General features: G+C 49.8%; 1 protein-coding gene across 1 annotated transcript in view; it reads right to left on the bottom strand.

The window, feature by feature from the left end:
- Nucleotides 1–2,081: 2,081 nt before the first annotated feature.
- The window catches only part of LOC115659266 (heparan sulfate glucosamine 3-O-sulfotransferase 4-like), a 134,272-nt gene continuing 119,470 nt past the window's right edge, over nucleotides 2,082–16,883 (bottom strand). Inside the window, exon 2 of the mRNA XM_030579206.1 lies at nucleotides 2,082–5,131. Coding sequence (XP_030435066.1) covers nucleotides 4,495–5,131 — 637 coding nt within the window. The 3' untranslated portion in view covers nucleotides 2,082–4,494. The remainder of the gene's footprint in view (nucleotides 5,132–16,883) is intronic.

Below are 16,883 nucleotides of genomic sequence, written 5' to 3'. Positions count from 1 at the left end.
CCAGGTCCTTTTGGATCTGATTTGTGCTCCCAGTCATGGAAAACTAAGAGGGGAACAGCTCCCATACCTGCACTCAAGGGACTGACTGGGCCCAGGCTTCTGCACTGGCCTGACCTGTCTCTGTGGTATTAGGTCGATTAGGGGATAGTGCAGAGAATTCCCTCAGCCCTGCCACTCACCCTCGCAGAGACCAAGGAGAAATGGAGCGGAGCAATGCGGCTGCTACAATGTTTATTGTTTAGTGCTGTTCCAGTTCCAGTTTTAAGTTGAAGATTTTCAGACGTTCGTATCAGTCAGGTACAGAATGACACAGACAGACGTGCTGGCAGCAGATGACAGAACAGCAGTTTGCTTTCAAAAGGACGAATTGTCCATTTTCATTTCTGAACCATTAAGTACCAGCTTTTCCATAAGAATGAATCATCCATTCTCTGTGTATAAAATTAAATATAATTTATGCTTTGCTAATGGAAATCAAATACAAAATTCAATCTCCTGTGTGTCTAAATGTGACATCTAAATAGTAAAAAAAAAAAAAGTAATTAACCCAACTCCCTCCTAGCAGGTTGCTCCCTCTCTTGCTGGAGAGAAAATAACTCCTTGGTCACATTAGCACATTACAAAGGCAGAGACTTGTCACTGACGGTGCAGGGACAAAAGTCACCATCTCACACAAGCTGACAACGCATGTCACCGCCTCTTGATGGCCAGATGTGCCAGGCCTCCCCTTCCCGAGAGCAACAGCAAACAGCATCATGCGTGGTGCTAGTGAACAGCCACCCTCAGGCACCTGAGTCTCTCCTGGCTCCTTGATTTCTTAGCAGGCTATTAATGTTCACCGGAGGCTTAGCCCCTGGACAGGCCTGCAGACGAGCAATGCAGTTGGAAAAGTGCAGGAGTCAGTTAGCGCCACCTCCCAAGCGCAGGGAAGTAACCCATATAAAAAATAAACCTCTTAAAATATGGCAAAAAGAAGACTGGGCAAGCAGCCCCGGTGGCTCAGCATCCCCTGAATGCAGACAGGTCTAGTTCCATTGTAGCAGCCAAACAGGACCTTCCTCCAGAGCGTCTCACTGCAAGAACACGCAGCTTTGTAACTGTTTCCATTGCTAGTGCCTGGGCGGGCGAGCTGGCCGGGGTGAAGCAAGCTTCTTCCAGAGAGGGTGAAGGGATGCAGCATTAAGCACATGGCCATGCTCTGCTGTCTGAATCCTGGCTCAGCATTTTGTTGTTGCTCTGGGAATACAGCAAATGGGTACTTCATCCAGGTGCAAACTGGAGCTACATCTCCTTCCCAGCTACAGGCCAAAAGCTTTCACCAGTCTGTGGAACCACAGCGTCAGTGGCACAGGCAGCATCTTGACTCAAGTCTCTTTTCCTTCCAGGAATGGACCTGTGAAAAGAGCAGCCAAAGGCCACACACAATCCACGGCCTCTGCTGTCCTGGCTGATCCCCGGTGGCCCCTGACTAGGGAGCAGCACAACACTCTGGCTTTTTTTAGAATCCTGTGGCACCTTATAGACTAACAGACATTTTGGAGCATGAACTTTCATGAGTGAATACCCACTTCGTCAGATGCATGCATCTCCAAAATGCCTGTTAGTCTATAAGGTGCCACAGGATTCTTTGCTGCTTTTACAGATCCAGACTAACATGGCTCCCCTCTGATACTTGGCTTTTTTAGGGTTTTTAAAATATGCAAAGAACATTTTTGGTGTGGTCGGGGGAGGAGAGGTTTCTATGGGGGGGCCTCTGAGCCCAGTAGGGTCTTGTGTGGGAACGAAAAGCTCCCCCTTGCTCAGGCTGTTGCTTAGGGGTGGGCAGGCTGCCCCAGCACAGCCGTGGTTCACACAGCATTGTTCTGACTGCTAATGAAACCACTATCAGGAAAATGAACTTTTTAATCCTCTTTTGAAAAGATTAGTTGAAAGGGCTTGATCCTGCCAGTGCTGAGTTCCCTGGAATGGGTTCCCTAGGGAGGTGGTGGAATCTCCTTCCTTAGAGATTTTTAAGGGCCGGCTTGACAGAGCCCTGTCTGGGATGATTTAGTTGGGATTGGTCCTGCTTTGAGCAGGGGGCTGGACTAGATGACCCCTGATGTCCCTTCCAACCCTGATATTCTATGATTTTATGATTCCCCGTGCTGACGGGCAACCTCGTATTTCTGGGCAGGGCTCAGCATCGGCCAGGAATGAGACCAAAACGAGCTCAGGGTTTGCGGGGCCTGTGAAATAAGAAAAGGCTTTGGGTGTCCATGTAAGCAGGACCCTAGAAATTGGGAAGATTTAAAAAAAAATTCCCTCCATCTGAAGCCATGAATCATTTTGCACAAAATGGCAAAACAACCCAGCTTTCATTTAGCAGAAGAAACAACGTTTTAATTACATCTGAAACAACTGAACGTCCGCCCTTACTACATATTTGCAGTGTTTGTACAATACATTTCTGAGTTTGCAGGTCGGTGAGAAAGTGTTTTATGTCAGATGCTGTTTTAAAACCTAATCAGGCTAATATGAACTGACATTTACTTCAGCAGGAACGAACGTGATTCTCCCCAAACCTGGCCCACAGTCGAAATCTGACAAATGAATTTAGCTCCTTTTATACAATCCAAAGCACTAGCACCACTTTATTGTGTAATGAACCACACGACAGGCCATGAAACCCAAAGCAGGTTCAGCTTGTTACCTAGCTTAACGGTGTTTTAGTGACATTTCCTTTGGTTAGTTGGATCAACAAGGATTTCTTGCCACTTTAATCAAAACAGAGGCTTGTTCTTGCTCAGGAATTCATAAGCTGTGTTTTCTTGCTGCTTTCAAACAGCAACAAACACAACATCTCAAAGGAGCACTGAGGCTTGATAAAAATAAAACACCTTCCCTCTTCCCCCTGCAAATGCAGGCCCCACTGCTGCTCTTTTTAAACAGGAAATAAAAGAAAAAGAAAAGAAAAGAAAAGAAACCCCCGACAGCAAGAAATCACCCAAAGGAAGGAAATGTTCCCTCACAGGTAACACGGTGTTTTCTTTTCGTGTCCACTGTTCCTGGTTTTTTTTCAGTAACGGACATGGAATATAGTGCAGCTGTGTAAAACTGCTGCTACCTTGTCTTTGCTGATGCAGGCATGCAGCTCGCTCTGGATTTGCTGAGGTTCTAGGAGTGACAGGTGCTTATCTTATCGTTTCCATTGGGATTTGCCAATTTGGTTGATCATAAACCTTTGTCATTTCCACTCAGAAAGGAAGTTCTCTCCAGGGCCATGAGCGCTCACTTGGTGGAAATGACTTTTTCTCCTCTTTGCAGATTTTGAAGCAAAGATGAAGAATGTCTCATGGTTTTGCAAACCCAGCTGAGTCCTGATTTTCAGAAGTGCTGAGCACCCACACTCCCACCGGCTTGCACCCATGGTCCCAGGGACTTCAGTGGCATTTGTGCCTGCTCAGCATTTCTGAAAGTCAGACCGGTGTCTGGATTTTGCACACCACTCTAGATACAGCGATGAAGTTTTACTCAGTAGAGGAGCTCCTTCTGGGCTAATGGCTACCTAGCAAAGAACTAAAAAGCCGCCTGTAATGACAACTTCAACTGCCATCTGCTATGCAGGGAAGCAGTGGGTTTCCAGAATGATTGAGAAATGCCACTTCACTACCTGCCTGCAGGAAGAGCTGTGAATGAGACCCTGCACCTTCTGCTAGGAGACGGTGCAGTGCATCCAGGCCAAGCTTTCTGGGATGGAGCCCATGAGATCAGTCTCAGCTGGCTCCTTGGATGCCAGTGCATGACAGTGTTTTTCAGTGTGCGATCATCTAAAGGAGCATATGAGAACTTAAAGGAGAGCCTGGCCTCTAGCCTCACTGCAGACCAGAGGAAATCAGAAGCAACTCTGTTCAGTTAATGGAGTTACACCCAAAAGTGAGAAAAGACTCGGGCTCAGGATATTTGTGGCACTTGGTAAATGGTTGGTAGCTAGTGCAAGGTGTAACTCGTATGCAAGTGAAGTGTCTGTAAATAGTTTCTTTGCAGCTTTGCTGTTTGTGTGTGATCTGATACTACCTGACTGCCAGCAAGGCAAAACTAACGTAGTGCAGAAGAAATTGACTCTGTCGGCTTGCCTTGTCGCTATTGGGATTCTATAAGCTTCCCTCATCCTTCGCTGGCCATGGGTAGGACTCATGGAATACTGACTGGCTGGTGCAGACAGGAAGCACCAGGAACAAAGTGCTAGAAACAGGTAGCCTCCCCTGTCCCACTGGAGCCCCCCCAGCCATTCTTGCAATACAATACAGTGGGAGGGCTTGGAACAGACCCAAATGCAACCTGTACTCGCTGTGACATGAAGGTTTCAGAGCTGGAAATGCTGTTCAGCTTGACTTTAACCTTGACAATGCAAGTCTCTTTGTCATAAGACTGAGACTTTAGCTCTGCGCGAGTTTCGTGTCTCTGACAACGATTCACCTCTAGATAGCAGATAGCTTTTTCCCTGCTGTCTTGGCTTTACTTCTCACTTTCTTCCTGTTCCCACTGGAAATCTTGACCTGTCATTTGGTAAAACATGACATTGAATGGTTTGTAAAACTTGCGCAGTCTGTGAATAACATCTGGGTCTATTTGGGGATGAGTTCGACCCTTGGACTTGCCCAGGCACCTGGGGGCGCTGCTGTCCTCTGGCTTCTTCAAACAAGGAAACCCCTTGGTTTTATTGAAATAAAAATGCTTCTCTGTCACAATCCTTTTGAGGCCTAAGAAATCCTGGACCTTGGCCATTTCTCCAGCTGGGTCAATAATTAACCGTTCACCGCTGACAAAGAGGATCTGGGAAAGTGGGAAATACTGCAGCCAGTTCTCCAGGTGCAGCGCATAGATCCCGATGCGGATGGCGCTCCAGGAGGCATCGATCAGTCCCAGGGTCCGGTTCTTGAAGGCGAGTATTTCAAAGGTGGGGATCTCAGGTTTCTTGGAGAGCGTCTGCGTGTAGTCCGAGATGGCCCTGGTGACGGGGTTCCGCACCACCACGATCAGCTTGGTGTCCTTGGCCATGGAGTGAATGCGCTTCGGGGCTTCATTGGTCACAAAATAGCTCGGCGTCTTCTCCATCGTTATTTGTCCATCCAGAGTTTTGGGCATCACATTCCTGTAGAGAAAGGAACAGGAGAGAGAGGAAGAGAGCTTAGTTCTGCAGCAGGAATCTAGCTCCCAAGGAAACTCAGCCATGTGGGTTCCCCTCCAGCCACGCGCAGTGAGTTTGATGCCTGTGGCCCAGTGAGACTGAGGGCACCCCTCAGGGGAGTGACACTAGCTACCCCATAATTTCTGGCGATCCAATGCTGATTAGTGTCCTTTGGCTTCAGAACCCGGGGAAGGCAAGTACCTCGAGTGTTAAAGCCGATCTCAGTAACATATTATACAGTCAATTTGCCACAGGCATATGTAGACAAGAGTTAATTGACTATAAACCTGTACAATACCTGTCTGTACAGCAAGCCATCTGCTACCACTTGCTCAATTAAGCCTATACACTTCAGAGCCTTGTACCAAAGTGGTGCATTTAGGATTACACAAGACCTTTTTGTTAGGATGACATGCTTTTAAATGTCTCAGCTAATAAAACTTAATACAGAATAAGATCCCTTGCTTCTAGTACAATAATTCAATTTATTTACTATCTTGTGTGTGAGGAAGAATGACTTTTCTTTTATCTCTAATTCACATGCTCTGTCAATAATTAATTGCTGCTGGGTTTTGAGCTTCCTGCGCAAGCACTTTTATTAGCCAAAAGGAATTTGCCTACTGGATAAATTAACATATAGCAAGACTTTCCTGGATAGTATATCATCATGCTGTAAAATGCAGCTGCAGCCCAGAGAGCTTTTATATCTAAGAAAATGGAGAAGTAAATGCCTGGCCCATATGGCCCAAGCCAAAGATGAATGTCGCAAACCAGAAAGTTTTAAATCATGGACTCAGTATGTGCGCTAGAACATGTTTTAAACCTTAACTGCTGGGTACCAGGCTGGCTGCAGGCCTTTGCTGTACACGGGGCATGTAGTGCCTCCAGTTCACACCCACGCTGTGCTCGGCAGGGCTCTACGCTCCCAGGAACGCATGTGTGTCTGCTCACGGCCAGTGTGAGGTCTGCTGTTCTCTTGTGGCTCCCAGCTTGAGAACCATTATTTATCAGCTGGAAAATCCCCCCCCAGCTACAGAAAGAGCAACTGTGCCACATCCTGCCTCACCCAGCATGCCGGAGGCCTGGCTGCTGCCACCTTGAACTTTATGGTGTGATTTGCACCTGTGTAATGTGTGTGTGAAACATCTCCAGCCAGAATGGCTCCATTCAGCACCCACTCTGCGCAGGAGTCAGCGAGGTAAGTAAGGCGCAAGCAGGACCAGTGCTAGGGGTTTGAGCGCCCTAGGCGCACAGCAATTTCGCTGCCCCGCGCGCTGGTCCCGTGGCTCCAGTGGAGTTCCCGCAATGGTGCCTGCGGGAGGTCCACCGGAGCTGCCCGCCCGCCCGCCCGCAGGCACGACTGCGGCAGCTCCACCGGAGGCGCGGAGCACCGGACCCTTCGCAGGCACCACTGCGGCAGCTCCACCGGAGCCGCCTGCTGCCCCCTCCAGCAAAACGGGGCCCACCAATTATTCTGGCGCCCTAGGCGATTGCCTAGGCTGCCTAAATGGTAGCACCGGCCCTGGGAGCAAGGCAGTCAGGAAACAGGTCCCCAGTGCACAGGGTTTATATCCAGTATTAGTGCCAAGTGTCAGAGCAATGCTCCAGTGTGTGCAACTGGCACAAATCTAAATGTTTTGGACATAAAATAAAACAAAAATATTTTATTTTCAGTTCAACTTTTTGATTTTGAAGCTTTGCAGCTTTCGCTCACACACACTGTGATGTTTAGCTTGGTGTAAGTTGCCCCAAATGTCCATGATTATTGTATAGCTTGAGTGGGTAATTAGCAGGGGAGAGGGGTGGTCACTCAGCAGTGGGGTAGAACTCTAAACGTAATACCAGGGCATGATTATGCACGGTGCCGAGCATCCCCTAAGAGGAGCTCCTGCATTGCCCACCTCTTCCATTGGCTTTAATGCAAGGTGAGGCTGCTCAGCATCTTGCAGGATTGGGCCCTTCACATGGGAAACTGTTTTCAGTGAAAACATATGGTGAGAAAATAATAGGCCTAGGCTTGAAACGGTTCTTTAACAGCCCCTTGGGCTCCGCAGCCACAGCGATACTGCTGTCACGCAGCAGCCCACAGGCAAACCACCATCCCGTGGGGTTACCCAGTGGATAGTTGGAAGCAGAGATGTTTGCTAGACAGGGCCCAGCTAGGTGAACTTGCCACTGCCTTGTGTTTGAGACTGTTCAGTGCCACGTGTTGCTTTACAGCTCACCCATAGCGTGTGCCCATGTTTCCTGACATGACAGGTAGCAGATTAAGTTCCCTGGGCCACAGAATTCCTTTTGGGTGTGTTGAGTGTTCCAGGAACCAGCTTTGAGCTAAAAAGCTTTGGAAGCTGGTAATGGTGGCCTGAGTTGTCCATATTGCCAGAAGGGCCCAAGGCTGCCTTATGGTACTGACGGCAGGAGTCCCTTTGGCAAAGCGGTTTGCTAGGCAGCTGTGTCTTCTCCACCCGCCACCCCAGCTCTTTGCTGAGCTTTGTGATCCTGAGTCCCAGATTTCCAGTTGCTTCTGGCAGGCTTCCACTCTGTATCCCACAATGCATAGCGCCCAGCAGCAAAGCAGAGCAAGGAGCCCCCCTGAATGCTGCATGCCCAGTAGGCACCAAGTCCCTGACATGCGGACACTGCTGCGCGCTGCAGCAGAAAGCGGCTGCATGTATGAACACAATTGCTGTGGCCTATGAAAGCTGCACCAGTTTTAAAGGGCAATTAAAGCTTTGTCAGCATGTTTACACCTCTCCAGGCAGGTGCTGCCAGCTGCTGGTTCCTCCTGTGAAAAATGCTAGCCTGCGGTCTGCTCCTTACATCTCCTGGGGCTGGAATTCAGGCTTTCACCACCTTTGGGACACTGTAAAAGCAGCAAAGAATCCTGTGGCACCTTATAGACTAACAGATGTTTTGGAGCATGAGCTTTCGTGGGTGAATACCCACTTCCTCAGATGCATTCACCCACGAAAGCTCATGCTCCAAAACGTCTGTTAGTCTATAAGGTGCCACAGGATTCTTTGCTGCTTTTACAGATCCAGACTAACACGGCTACCCTCTGATACTTTGGGACACTGTCACCCTTCTTAGTATCTGACTTGCCTCTTATTCCTTTGTCTCTTTCCAGCTCCCCCCTGCACCGCTCCCCTGCCTGATCGTCCTAATCCCCAGTCTATAGAGGTCAGGGAGCCCAAATGTTGTAGCGAGACTGTCCTTTGCTCTAGGGGTGGGACCCCAATATCCCCACACTCGATCACCTGCCGCAGCTTCTCTGATCTCTCCAAATCCAACTTAGACTCTGCAGCTCTCCTAGCTCTCCATGGACGCCTTGCATCCGGGCCCCTCCCCATCCTCTTCCCTCAGAACATTCCCCCCCCCCCGCCCAGTTCCTACATCCCAGCAGCCATTAGTGTCTGATACCCACGACTCTCCGCTCTTCTATTTATTCTGACCCATCTATCCAGCCCTCTTTCCCCACCAGCCTCTGAGCCACCGACTCATTCCTTCTCTGTACTGTGCATATTGCTAGTAATGAGTGACTAGACCAGAGAAATCTCATTAGCTTCCTTACAGAAACGTCCCATAGAAGTTAACAGGGATAAAACTACAGGGTTCTATAAAACTACTTCAAAAACCTACGGAACTTAAGAGAGATTCATACAGATGTGTAGATTCTCTATTAAAGTCTATAGGGTGTTTCCCAAAGAGCTAGGATTTGCAATGGTGTAGGAAGTAATTCTTCTGCTCTACTCTGTGCTGATACAGCCTCAGACGGAGGATTGCGTCCAGTTCAGAAAAGATGCGGACAACTTGGAGAAAGTCCAGAGAAGAGCAACAGAAATAATTAAAGTTGAGAAAACATGGCCTCTGAGGGAAGATTGAAAAAAACTGGGCTTGTTTAGTCTGGAAAAGAGAACAATGAGAGAGGACGTGATAACACTTTTCAAGTACATAAAAATTTGTTACAAGGAGAAGGAAGAAAAATTGTTCTTCTTAACCTCTGAGGATAGGACAAGAAGCAATGGGCTTAAATTGCAGCAAGGATGGTTTAGGTTGGAAATTAGGACAAACTTCCTTACTGTCAGAGTGGTCAAGCACTGGAATAAATTGCCTAGGGAGGTTGTGGAATCTCCATCTCTGGAGATTTTAAGAGCAGGTTAGATAAACACGGTCTAGATAATACTTAGTCCTGCCATGAGTGCAGGGGACTGGACTAGATGACCTTGAGGTCCCTTCCAGTCCTACGATTCTATGATTCTATGCCTGTTTCCCATGTCAGAATGGACTCTCCACTGAAATAACTGGAAGAGGTGTGTTTGGAGGAGAAAGGCAGCTCAATGCAGGAAGAAACTACGCCCCACTATGCTCAGAGCAAAGCTGACAATATTGGCTCTCAAGAGTGGAGTAGCTGAGGGTCTTTTTCAGTAAGTACTATTGCGCTGGTGGTTTTCTGATATACTGCACACCAGCCAGCTGGACAAAAGACACTATGAACTGCAGAAACAGCTGCCGATGATCTACACTGCAAATTCACCCAATCAAATTTGTGGAGTTGCACCTGGGCACACACGTACAACTTTCCAATTTGCCTGAGTGATTCAAACTGGTGTTCACATTCCCATGGAAATCACTTTCACTCAACACTGTGTCTTTGAAAATGACCAGCCAGAAATAACTCTAATTACAGTACGCAGCCATCTGTAAATACCTCCCAGGCTCAGGGTCCCCTCATCAGCTCTTGCAGACCTGGCCTTTCTGTGCACATGGTACCCCTGTGCATTGACCCTGCCTGCACTGGCCAAACAATCCAAGCATGGCAGCATAAAATTTCTTGATCGATTTCTGAAAACACTGTTGAGAAAATTTGGAACTGAAATGCTAAAATTTCTGCCCGGAAATTAGGCTGGTCTGATGCAACTGAGCAGAACAGATTAAAGTGACAGAAGATAGTTGATGGATTTCATCAGCTGAGTGAATGACTGACAGCACTTGCAGGCTTGCATGGGGACAATCCAGCCCTGTGTATGGTTGTGTGCACTGCACTAAAATGCTAACTCTCCTACCATGGAGAAAGGGGATACGATCTGCCCCCTTTAAATAAAAGGCCAGTGTTTACAGAGTGCATCTGCTAAGTGACTTCCCCCAGTATGCTGAGCTCACTGGTCCTAATGTGATTCACGAGTGTACCATCAACAGAACGTGTAGTCCTGAGTTCTGTATGCAGAACGCTGCCAGCGCTGCAACCTAAGTGGCTTGGTAAATTTGTTAAAATATGATATTGAAGATCAGGTTAGTAAGAATTTCTGAAGAGTAATACTCTATTTCCTTCTTATCAAATCGCCCTCCAGATTAGCAGGTATACTCTAAATGCACTCAGCTGCAGGGGCCTAATTGCATTCCATAGTTATTGATTTTTGGAGAGTTGATTTAGTTTTATTGAATGATAACAGAAAGAAACACCAGTTTACAAACAGTGGAAGTGATATTGCTGGCTGCGACTTCCCCCTCTAAATTCTGATACATCGCCACTCCCACAGAAGGAGGTTTGAGGGTACACATTAGACTCAGCAATACAGAGTTACCTCACAATGAGGACAGGATCCAGTCCTTTCCCATGGAATGGAGAATGGATGAGCAATACTGCTCTAACACACATCTCTGTATCATAGAAATTTTGCAGCCAGCCTGGTCAGCTGGGTCTCTGAAGTGACAGTACTTTATTATGCCCCTCCTCAAGCCTGGCACCCGTCTCAGATCCCAGTCACTTCTCTCACAAAGGAGCATGCTTGGGGATAAGCAGAAGTGTGCCTGTTGAGGAGATAATGCCCTCATTGTTTACAGCATTTTCCTCTTCCCATATCGTTCTGTTGGATCATTAGGAAAGGCAAGTGCTTGCTCTGGCTAGTAAAATATTTAAATATCTAAGTGCCGAAAACCCAAATGCTGAGAACTCAGGACTCACACACAAAAAGTCAGCAGGATTTTATAATGATTTCTGAAGCAATGCAAGGCAACCATGCAGCCAAAACAGAAACCCTTTCATGCATTCCTCCTCCCCAATAACCTCATTGCCAAGGAAGGGCTCAATTAGTTGTAAACATGTAACAGCCCATAATTTGCTGGAGAAAAACACGTTTCATTTTGCTAGTGAGAGCGGAGGATGACGGAGCACTGTCCCCTCACTAACTGCAGGGGCAGCTTGTTCCAGTGCTTTGTCTACGCTTCATGCTTAAGGCTGTGAGTCTGTCACGGACTCTGTGACTTACCGTAACCCCTGCAGCAGCCGGTGCTGGGGCAGTCTTGGGCCCCCTGCCTCCACAGCAGCAGCAGGAGTGTGGGAGGGCGCTCAGGGAGTTTGGGGTGTGGGAGGTGATGAGGGCTCCGAAGCAGCAACATGTCCCTCGGCTCCTAGGCGGAGGGAGGTGCAGCCAGGTGGCTCCGTACTGCCTCCGCCAGCAGGCACCGCCCCTGCAGCTCCTCTTGGCTGCAGTTCCTGGCCAATGGGAGCTGCAGAGCTGGTGCTTGGGGCAAAGGCAGCGCGGAGCACCCCTGGCCATCCCTGTGCCTGGTCGCCGAGGGACATGTTGCCACTTCTGGGGAGCCACGTAGGGAATCTGCCAGCCCTGCCAATTCTCCTCCCAGCAGCAGTGGGGGTTCTAGGCCACCCCCACCCCTAGAGTACCCAAGTTTTAGTGTACTGCCTGTGACCTGTCCATGACTTTTACTAAGTATAGCATAGCCTTGTTCATGCTTAATTCATCCAGGAGCAGTTCTGTGCTTTGTAATATGTGAACCAAACATACCAGGTTGCTCTTGGTAGATTGTGGTTCAGGCTTTAGGACTGGGCCTGTCCAGAAGTCTCTCTGTTAAGGACTCTGAGCAATATCTGAACAATGAATGATATTCCAGACTCACCAACCCCAAGCATGCATAAGTCATGAGCCAGGCCCATCAAAATCAGAGAACTGGTTTAAAAATCATGGGTTTAGGGGAACAAACTCCAACCCAGCTGAGGGCTTGGCTACACTTACAAATTAGAGCACATTAAAGCATCCCCAGGCACCCTAACTCCTGATGTGTCCACACTGGCAAGGCACGTAGCGCGCCTGGACTCTGCAGCTGGAGTGTGCCTGGTAATCCACCTCGGCAAGAAGCAGAACGCTTGCTACGCCTCGGCTGAAATGCCCGGGTGTCAGTGTGAATGAAGTGTTGCATTACAGTGCTCTGATCAGCCTCCGGAAACATCCCATAGTCCCCTTAAGTCAAGTGGCCACTCTTCTCATTGTTTTGGAATCGGCTGTAGGAATGTGGCTATCCCCTTTCAAAGCTCCGTTTCTGACAGCCGGCTGCTTACCTGCTCCAGGACAAAGCAACCATTAGTGTGGAATGTTGCTCGCTGTGAGTGTGTGAGGGAGAGGTGTGGGGCGGGTGGTCTGAGCTTACAAGACAGCATGCTGACACACTCTCAGCACCCCAAAAACCCACTCCCCCCCACAACACACTCCCTGTCACACCCCACCCCACCCCCCTCATTTGAAAAGCAGGTTGCAGCCACTTGAATGCTGGGATGGCTGCCACAGTGCACTGCTCTCTGTGGCATTACAAGAGCTGCTAATGTGGCCACACCAGAGCACTTTCAGCTGACAGTGTTAACACAAGGCCGTGTTTTCCCTGCTGCGGTCTCCGAAGGCTGGCATAACTCCCAGCGTGCTACATCTGCAAGTGTAGCCAAGCCCTGAGGGTTGGTTTTTTAATTCGCCTTCTATATTTTGAGTCTTTAGGGGCATTTAGGTCAGATTTTCAAGTTTTTCTCCTCTCCCCTGAGAGCTAGACACATGTTGTATTTTTAAAGGCAAGCTGAGATTCAGTCACCTGGCTCCAAGAGCTGGGGCTTTAAGGCAAACACCAAATATTTCAAGACTTGTGATAAAATCATGAAAGGTGGCACCCCTGCTAGTCCGTGTTTGTGCGTCTCCTACAAAGCATGGCAAGGGCTTTGCAGGGAGGGTGGAACAGAGGGAGAATATCCTACAGGCTCTGAGAGCCAACGGGAAAGGAAGGTTTTTAGGCAAGACGTTCAAATGGGAAGTGATTCTGAATGAGTGCATGTGGCGGGCTGGGGGGCGAGGTGTTGACACAACCAGCAGAACAGCCTTTCCTCCAGCCCCAGTCCCAGGACAGAGGGAAGGCCAGGGCTGGCAGCCAGAGAAGCTGACTCCAGGATGTCTGGCTTGTGAGGATTTAGGAAGGATGTAATTCAAGGACCCATAAGCGTGAAAAGAGGAAGCAAGCAGCGATGTCAGGGGAGAGCGGGAAGGTCACCAGGATGCTCCAGAGATGGTGGGAGGCGGCAGGATAGAGAGAGAAGAAAGTCTAAGGCAAAGCCTGGCTCCAATTTTAGTCATTGAGCAGCACGGCCAGCCCCAAATGTTCAAAAACAATGAGTCTGGATCACCCAATATCCTGAGGTTATGTAAAATAATGGAGTTGGGGGTCTTTTTATCTGCCTTCTGCTTTTTGAGCCCCTACGGCAGCGGTTCTCAAACTGGTATTGGGATCCCTCAGGGGGTCGCGAGGTTATTACATGGGGGGTTGCGAGCTGTCAGCCTCCACCCCAAACCCTGCTTTGCCTCCACATTTATAATGGTGTTAAATATATAAAAACTTTTTTAATTGATAAGGGGGGGTCTCACTCAGAGGTTTGCTGTGGGAAAGGGGTCACCAGTACAAAGGTTTGAGAACCCCTGCTTTAGGGTGCGCTGGGGTCACATTTTGAAGCTTTCTCCACAAGCACAAGGGCTAGAAACGTACTTTTTCTGTAAGAACAAAGGCTGAAATCATCACACAACTGCCTGACTCCAGGGACTGGGGCTTTAAGGAAAACAATAATTATCATAATTCTCAGCCTGTTTGAAGACCCGGTAGAGGACAAAGGCAAGGTACCAGGCAGGGACAGTCCAATCAAACTGTTTTTCCTGAAGAACTCCTAGCACAGATCTCTATCGATCCATTAACTACGGAAATCAGCGTGTCACGTTTTTGTTGCTCACGCCACAAAACAGATTTTATTGTCATTCATAACAGTCTATTTCTGTGCATTGCCATCGTAACTGACTCAATTACAAATAAACAGGAGACAGTTCCTGAGTGTGCGGCTTCTCATGCTTAGTGCAAGATGCAGAATGCCCCAGATGGAGCATCCATTGGGAAGGGAAGCCCCGTCTCTCTCTGGCTCCCGTGAGGCAGCGACGAACCCCAGAATGATGCACTAGATTGGTGGTGTTGGCTCAGGCAAGGAGCTACGTGAGCCAGAGCAGGAAGCAGGAAAGTGTAGGCGCCGGGAAATGCCTCTGCCAGTCTGGGGGCAGGCGCTGGCACACAATTCTTTCCAGCTACCCTGTTTTGTTCCTGTTTGGATGTGGCTGTGGGGGCTGCGGGTGATTGTACAGCACAGATATGGGCTGCAGGCAGGCTGTTGGTCGGAGCTGGGGTATTTCTGCTCAGGCTCCCTGGTCTAGTGGATTAGAACCAGTTACCACTGCGCTCATGGGCACCTGTGGACAGTACGCTGCTATTCAGCCCTTTCTCCCCTTCAGGAGAGTATGAAATGCTGCTAGCGCCTGGCCCTCCCACTGCCAGGCATGCTCAGCCTGGGTTTGTATCTTCGCTGGTCTCCTTTAAGGCCTGGCAGTTTCCAGCCTTTGTCTCCTCAGACAATGTCCTGTTTGGCGCACACCTGAGTGCTCGCCCTTCTTCTGTCATGCAGCATCCATAGGATGTGACCTGGGGCCTTCCTCATTCCTATGTGTCCCCATCCTGCTGTGTCACTGGGTCTGGCTGCAGGCAGCGGCGCACTGCCTGCCTAGGGAAGTGCAGCACAACCAGAAGGCTGGAAGAAACTCACTGTCTGGCTCATATTGAGATGGCAAAAGCCCCCAGGTAGCAGGCCTATGCTTTAAGTGTCATCCCAACTCATGGGGTCCTTGGAGATCATGACAGCTGAGCCACTACCCCCACCTCAGCCTTTCCCACTGGTCTTGGCCTGTCTTTCAGCCCTGCTCCCACCTGCACTGTGACTTGCTCTAACAGCACAAGTCAGGGTCAAGTCATCGTTCCCTTATATCAGGGACTGGCAACCTGTGGGAAGTGGTGTGCCAAGTCTTCATGAATTCACGGTTTCACGTGCCAGACCGGCAGCGCGGGCAGCAGATGGAACCCCAGACCGACAGTGGGCTGAGCGGCTCAGCCCGCTGCCAGCTGGGGTCCCATCTGCCAGCCCCGCTCAGCCCGCTGCCAGCTGGGGTCCCATCTGCCAGCCCCGCTCAGCCCGCTGCTGGTCTGGGGTCCCGTCCTCCAGCCCCGCTCAGCCCGCTGCCGGCTGGGGTCCCGTCCGCCAGCCCCGCTCAGCCCGCTGCCGGTCTGGGGTCCCGTCCGCCAACCTCGCTCAGCCTGCTGCCGGTCTGGGGTCCCGTCCGCCAGCCCCGCTCAGCCCGCTGCCGGCCCGGGTTCTGTCCATCCAGGCTGGCAGCGGGCTGAGCGGGGCCGGTGGTGGGGACCCTGGCTCACAGCAGTGTGCCGCTAAAAATCAGCCTGCGCCCCGCCTTTGGCACATGTGCCACAGGTTGCCAGCCCTGCCTTATGTCATAAACTGGAGCCAGCTCCTCCAGCTGACAGCCAGTGCAGGCGCCTGAGTTTTTCACATCCAGCAAGGCCGATGCAAGAGCCAAGGCTGCAACTGGGTGGGCAGCTCAAGTCTCTCAGGCTGTCATGCTTGGGTAGCGCTGCACAGTGCGGTGGGGGATGCGGATTCCAGGAGGGTTACAGGCTCTTACAGCAGTGAATTCTCTACAGCAACCCCCTCCCTTGCTGTGCGCAGAGGGTCACTGGGCACATGTGCTGCAGGAGAGAAGTGACTCACTAATCTTCTCCACCCGTAATTGCACCTTGTCAGGCTCTCACTGTCAGCAGCTAATCAGATGCTGTGTGATTTTCATGGGAGACTTGTGAATAGCAGACACTTGGGATGGGGGCACAGTGGAATCAGAGCAACTGAAGAGATCTAGTGGGTCTGAGAGTCAAAAGCATGAGCCAGATTCGGCCAGCCCTGCTCCCTCGGCCTGGCAGGCCGGCTGTGTTCAAAGGGATACTCCTGGGGTGAGGGACTTTGCCGCAGGAAGACGTGTGGCCAGAGGCGGCCCTCGGTGTACCTGTGCATGTGTCCACCAGCACCAGCTCAGCCTGCTCCTGTCGCTCGGTCCTGACTAGTGCTGCTTGGAAAACCAATGCTTTTCCTGAGAGAAACTCCAAGCAAAAACATCGGTGTGAAAAATGTTTGGTTGAAAAATGTTGCTTTTCCCACAGGAAATTTTGAAACAAAAAGTTTCATTTCAAACCTGCAATGTGAATTCAAAGGGTGTTTCCTTTTGGTTCCATTTTTCACTGGCAAACAAATGTAGATGTTGACAAAACTGTATTTCTTGATGGGGAAACTGTCTGCACAGACCCTTGGCCAGTTCCAGTTCTGACCCTTCCCACAGCATTGCCTGGTGCCAGAGAAGGAGAACTGGCCTTGTGCTTTGAGCACAGGCCTGGGAATCAGGAGTTTTCATCTATGTTCTGACTCAGCCTCCCCCATGGCCCAGCACAGGCCACTTAAGCCAAAATTTTAAAAAGTGGCCACGAATTCTGGGGGTTCAACAAACTACCATGGGGCCTG

This window comes from Gopherus evgoodei, chromosome 10, assembly GCF_007399415.2.
Source record: "Gopherus evgoodei ecotype Sinaloan lineage chromosome 10, rGopEvg1_v1.p, whole genome shotgun sequence".
NCBI lineage: Eukaryota > Metazoa > Chordata > Testudines > Testudinidae > Gopherus > Gopherus evgoodei.
The sequence above is the reverse complement of the archived record's forward strand: the minus strand, read 5'-3'. Positions and strand labels throughout refer to the sequence as shown.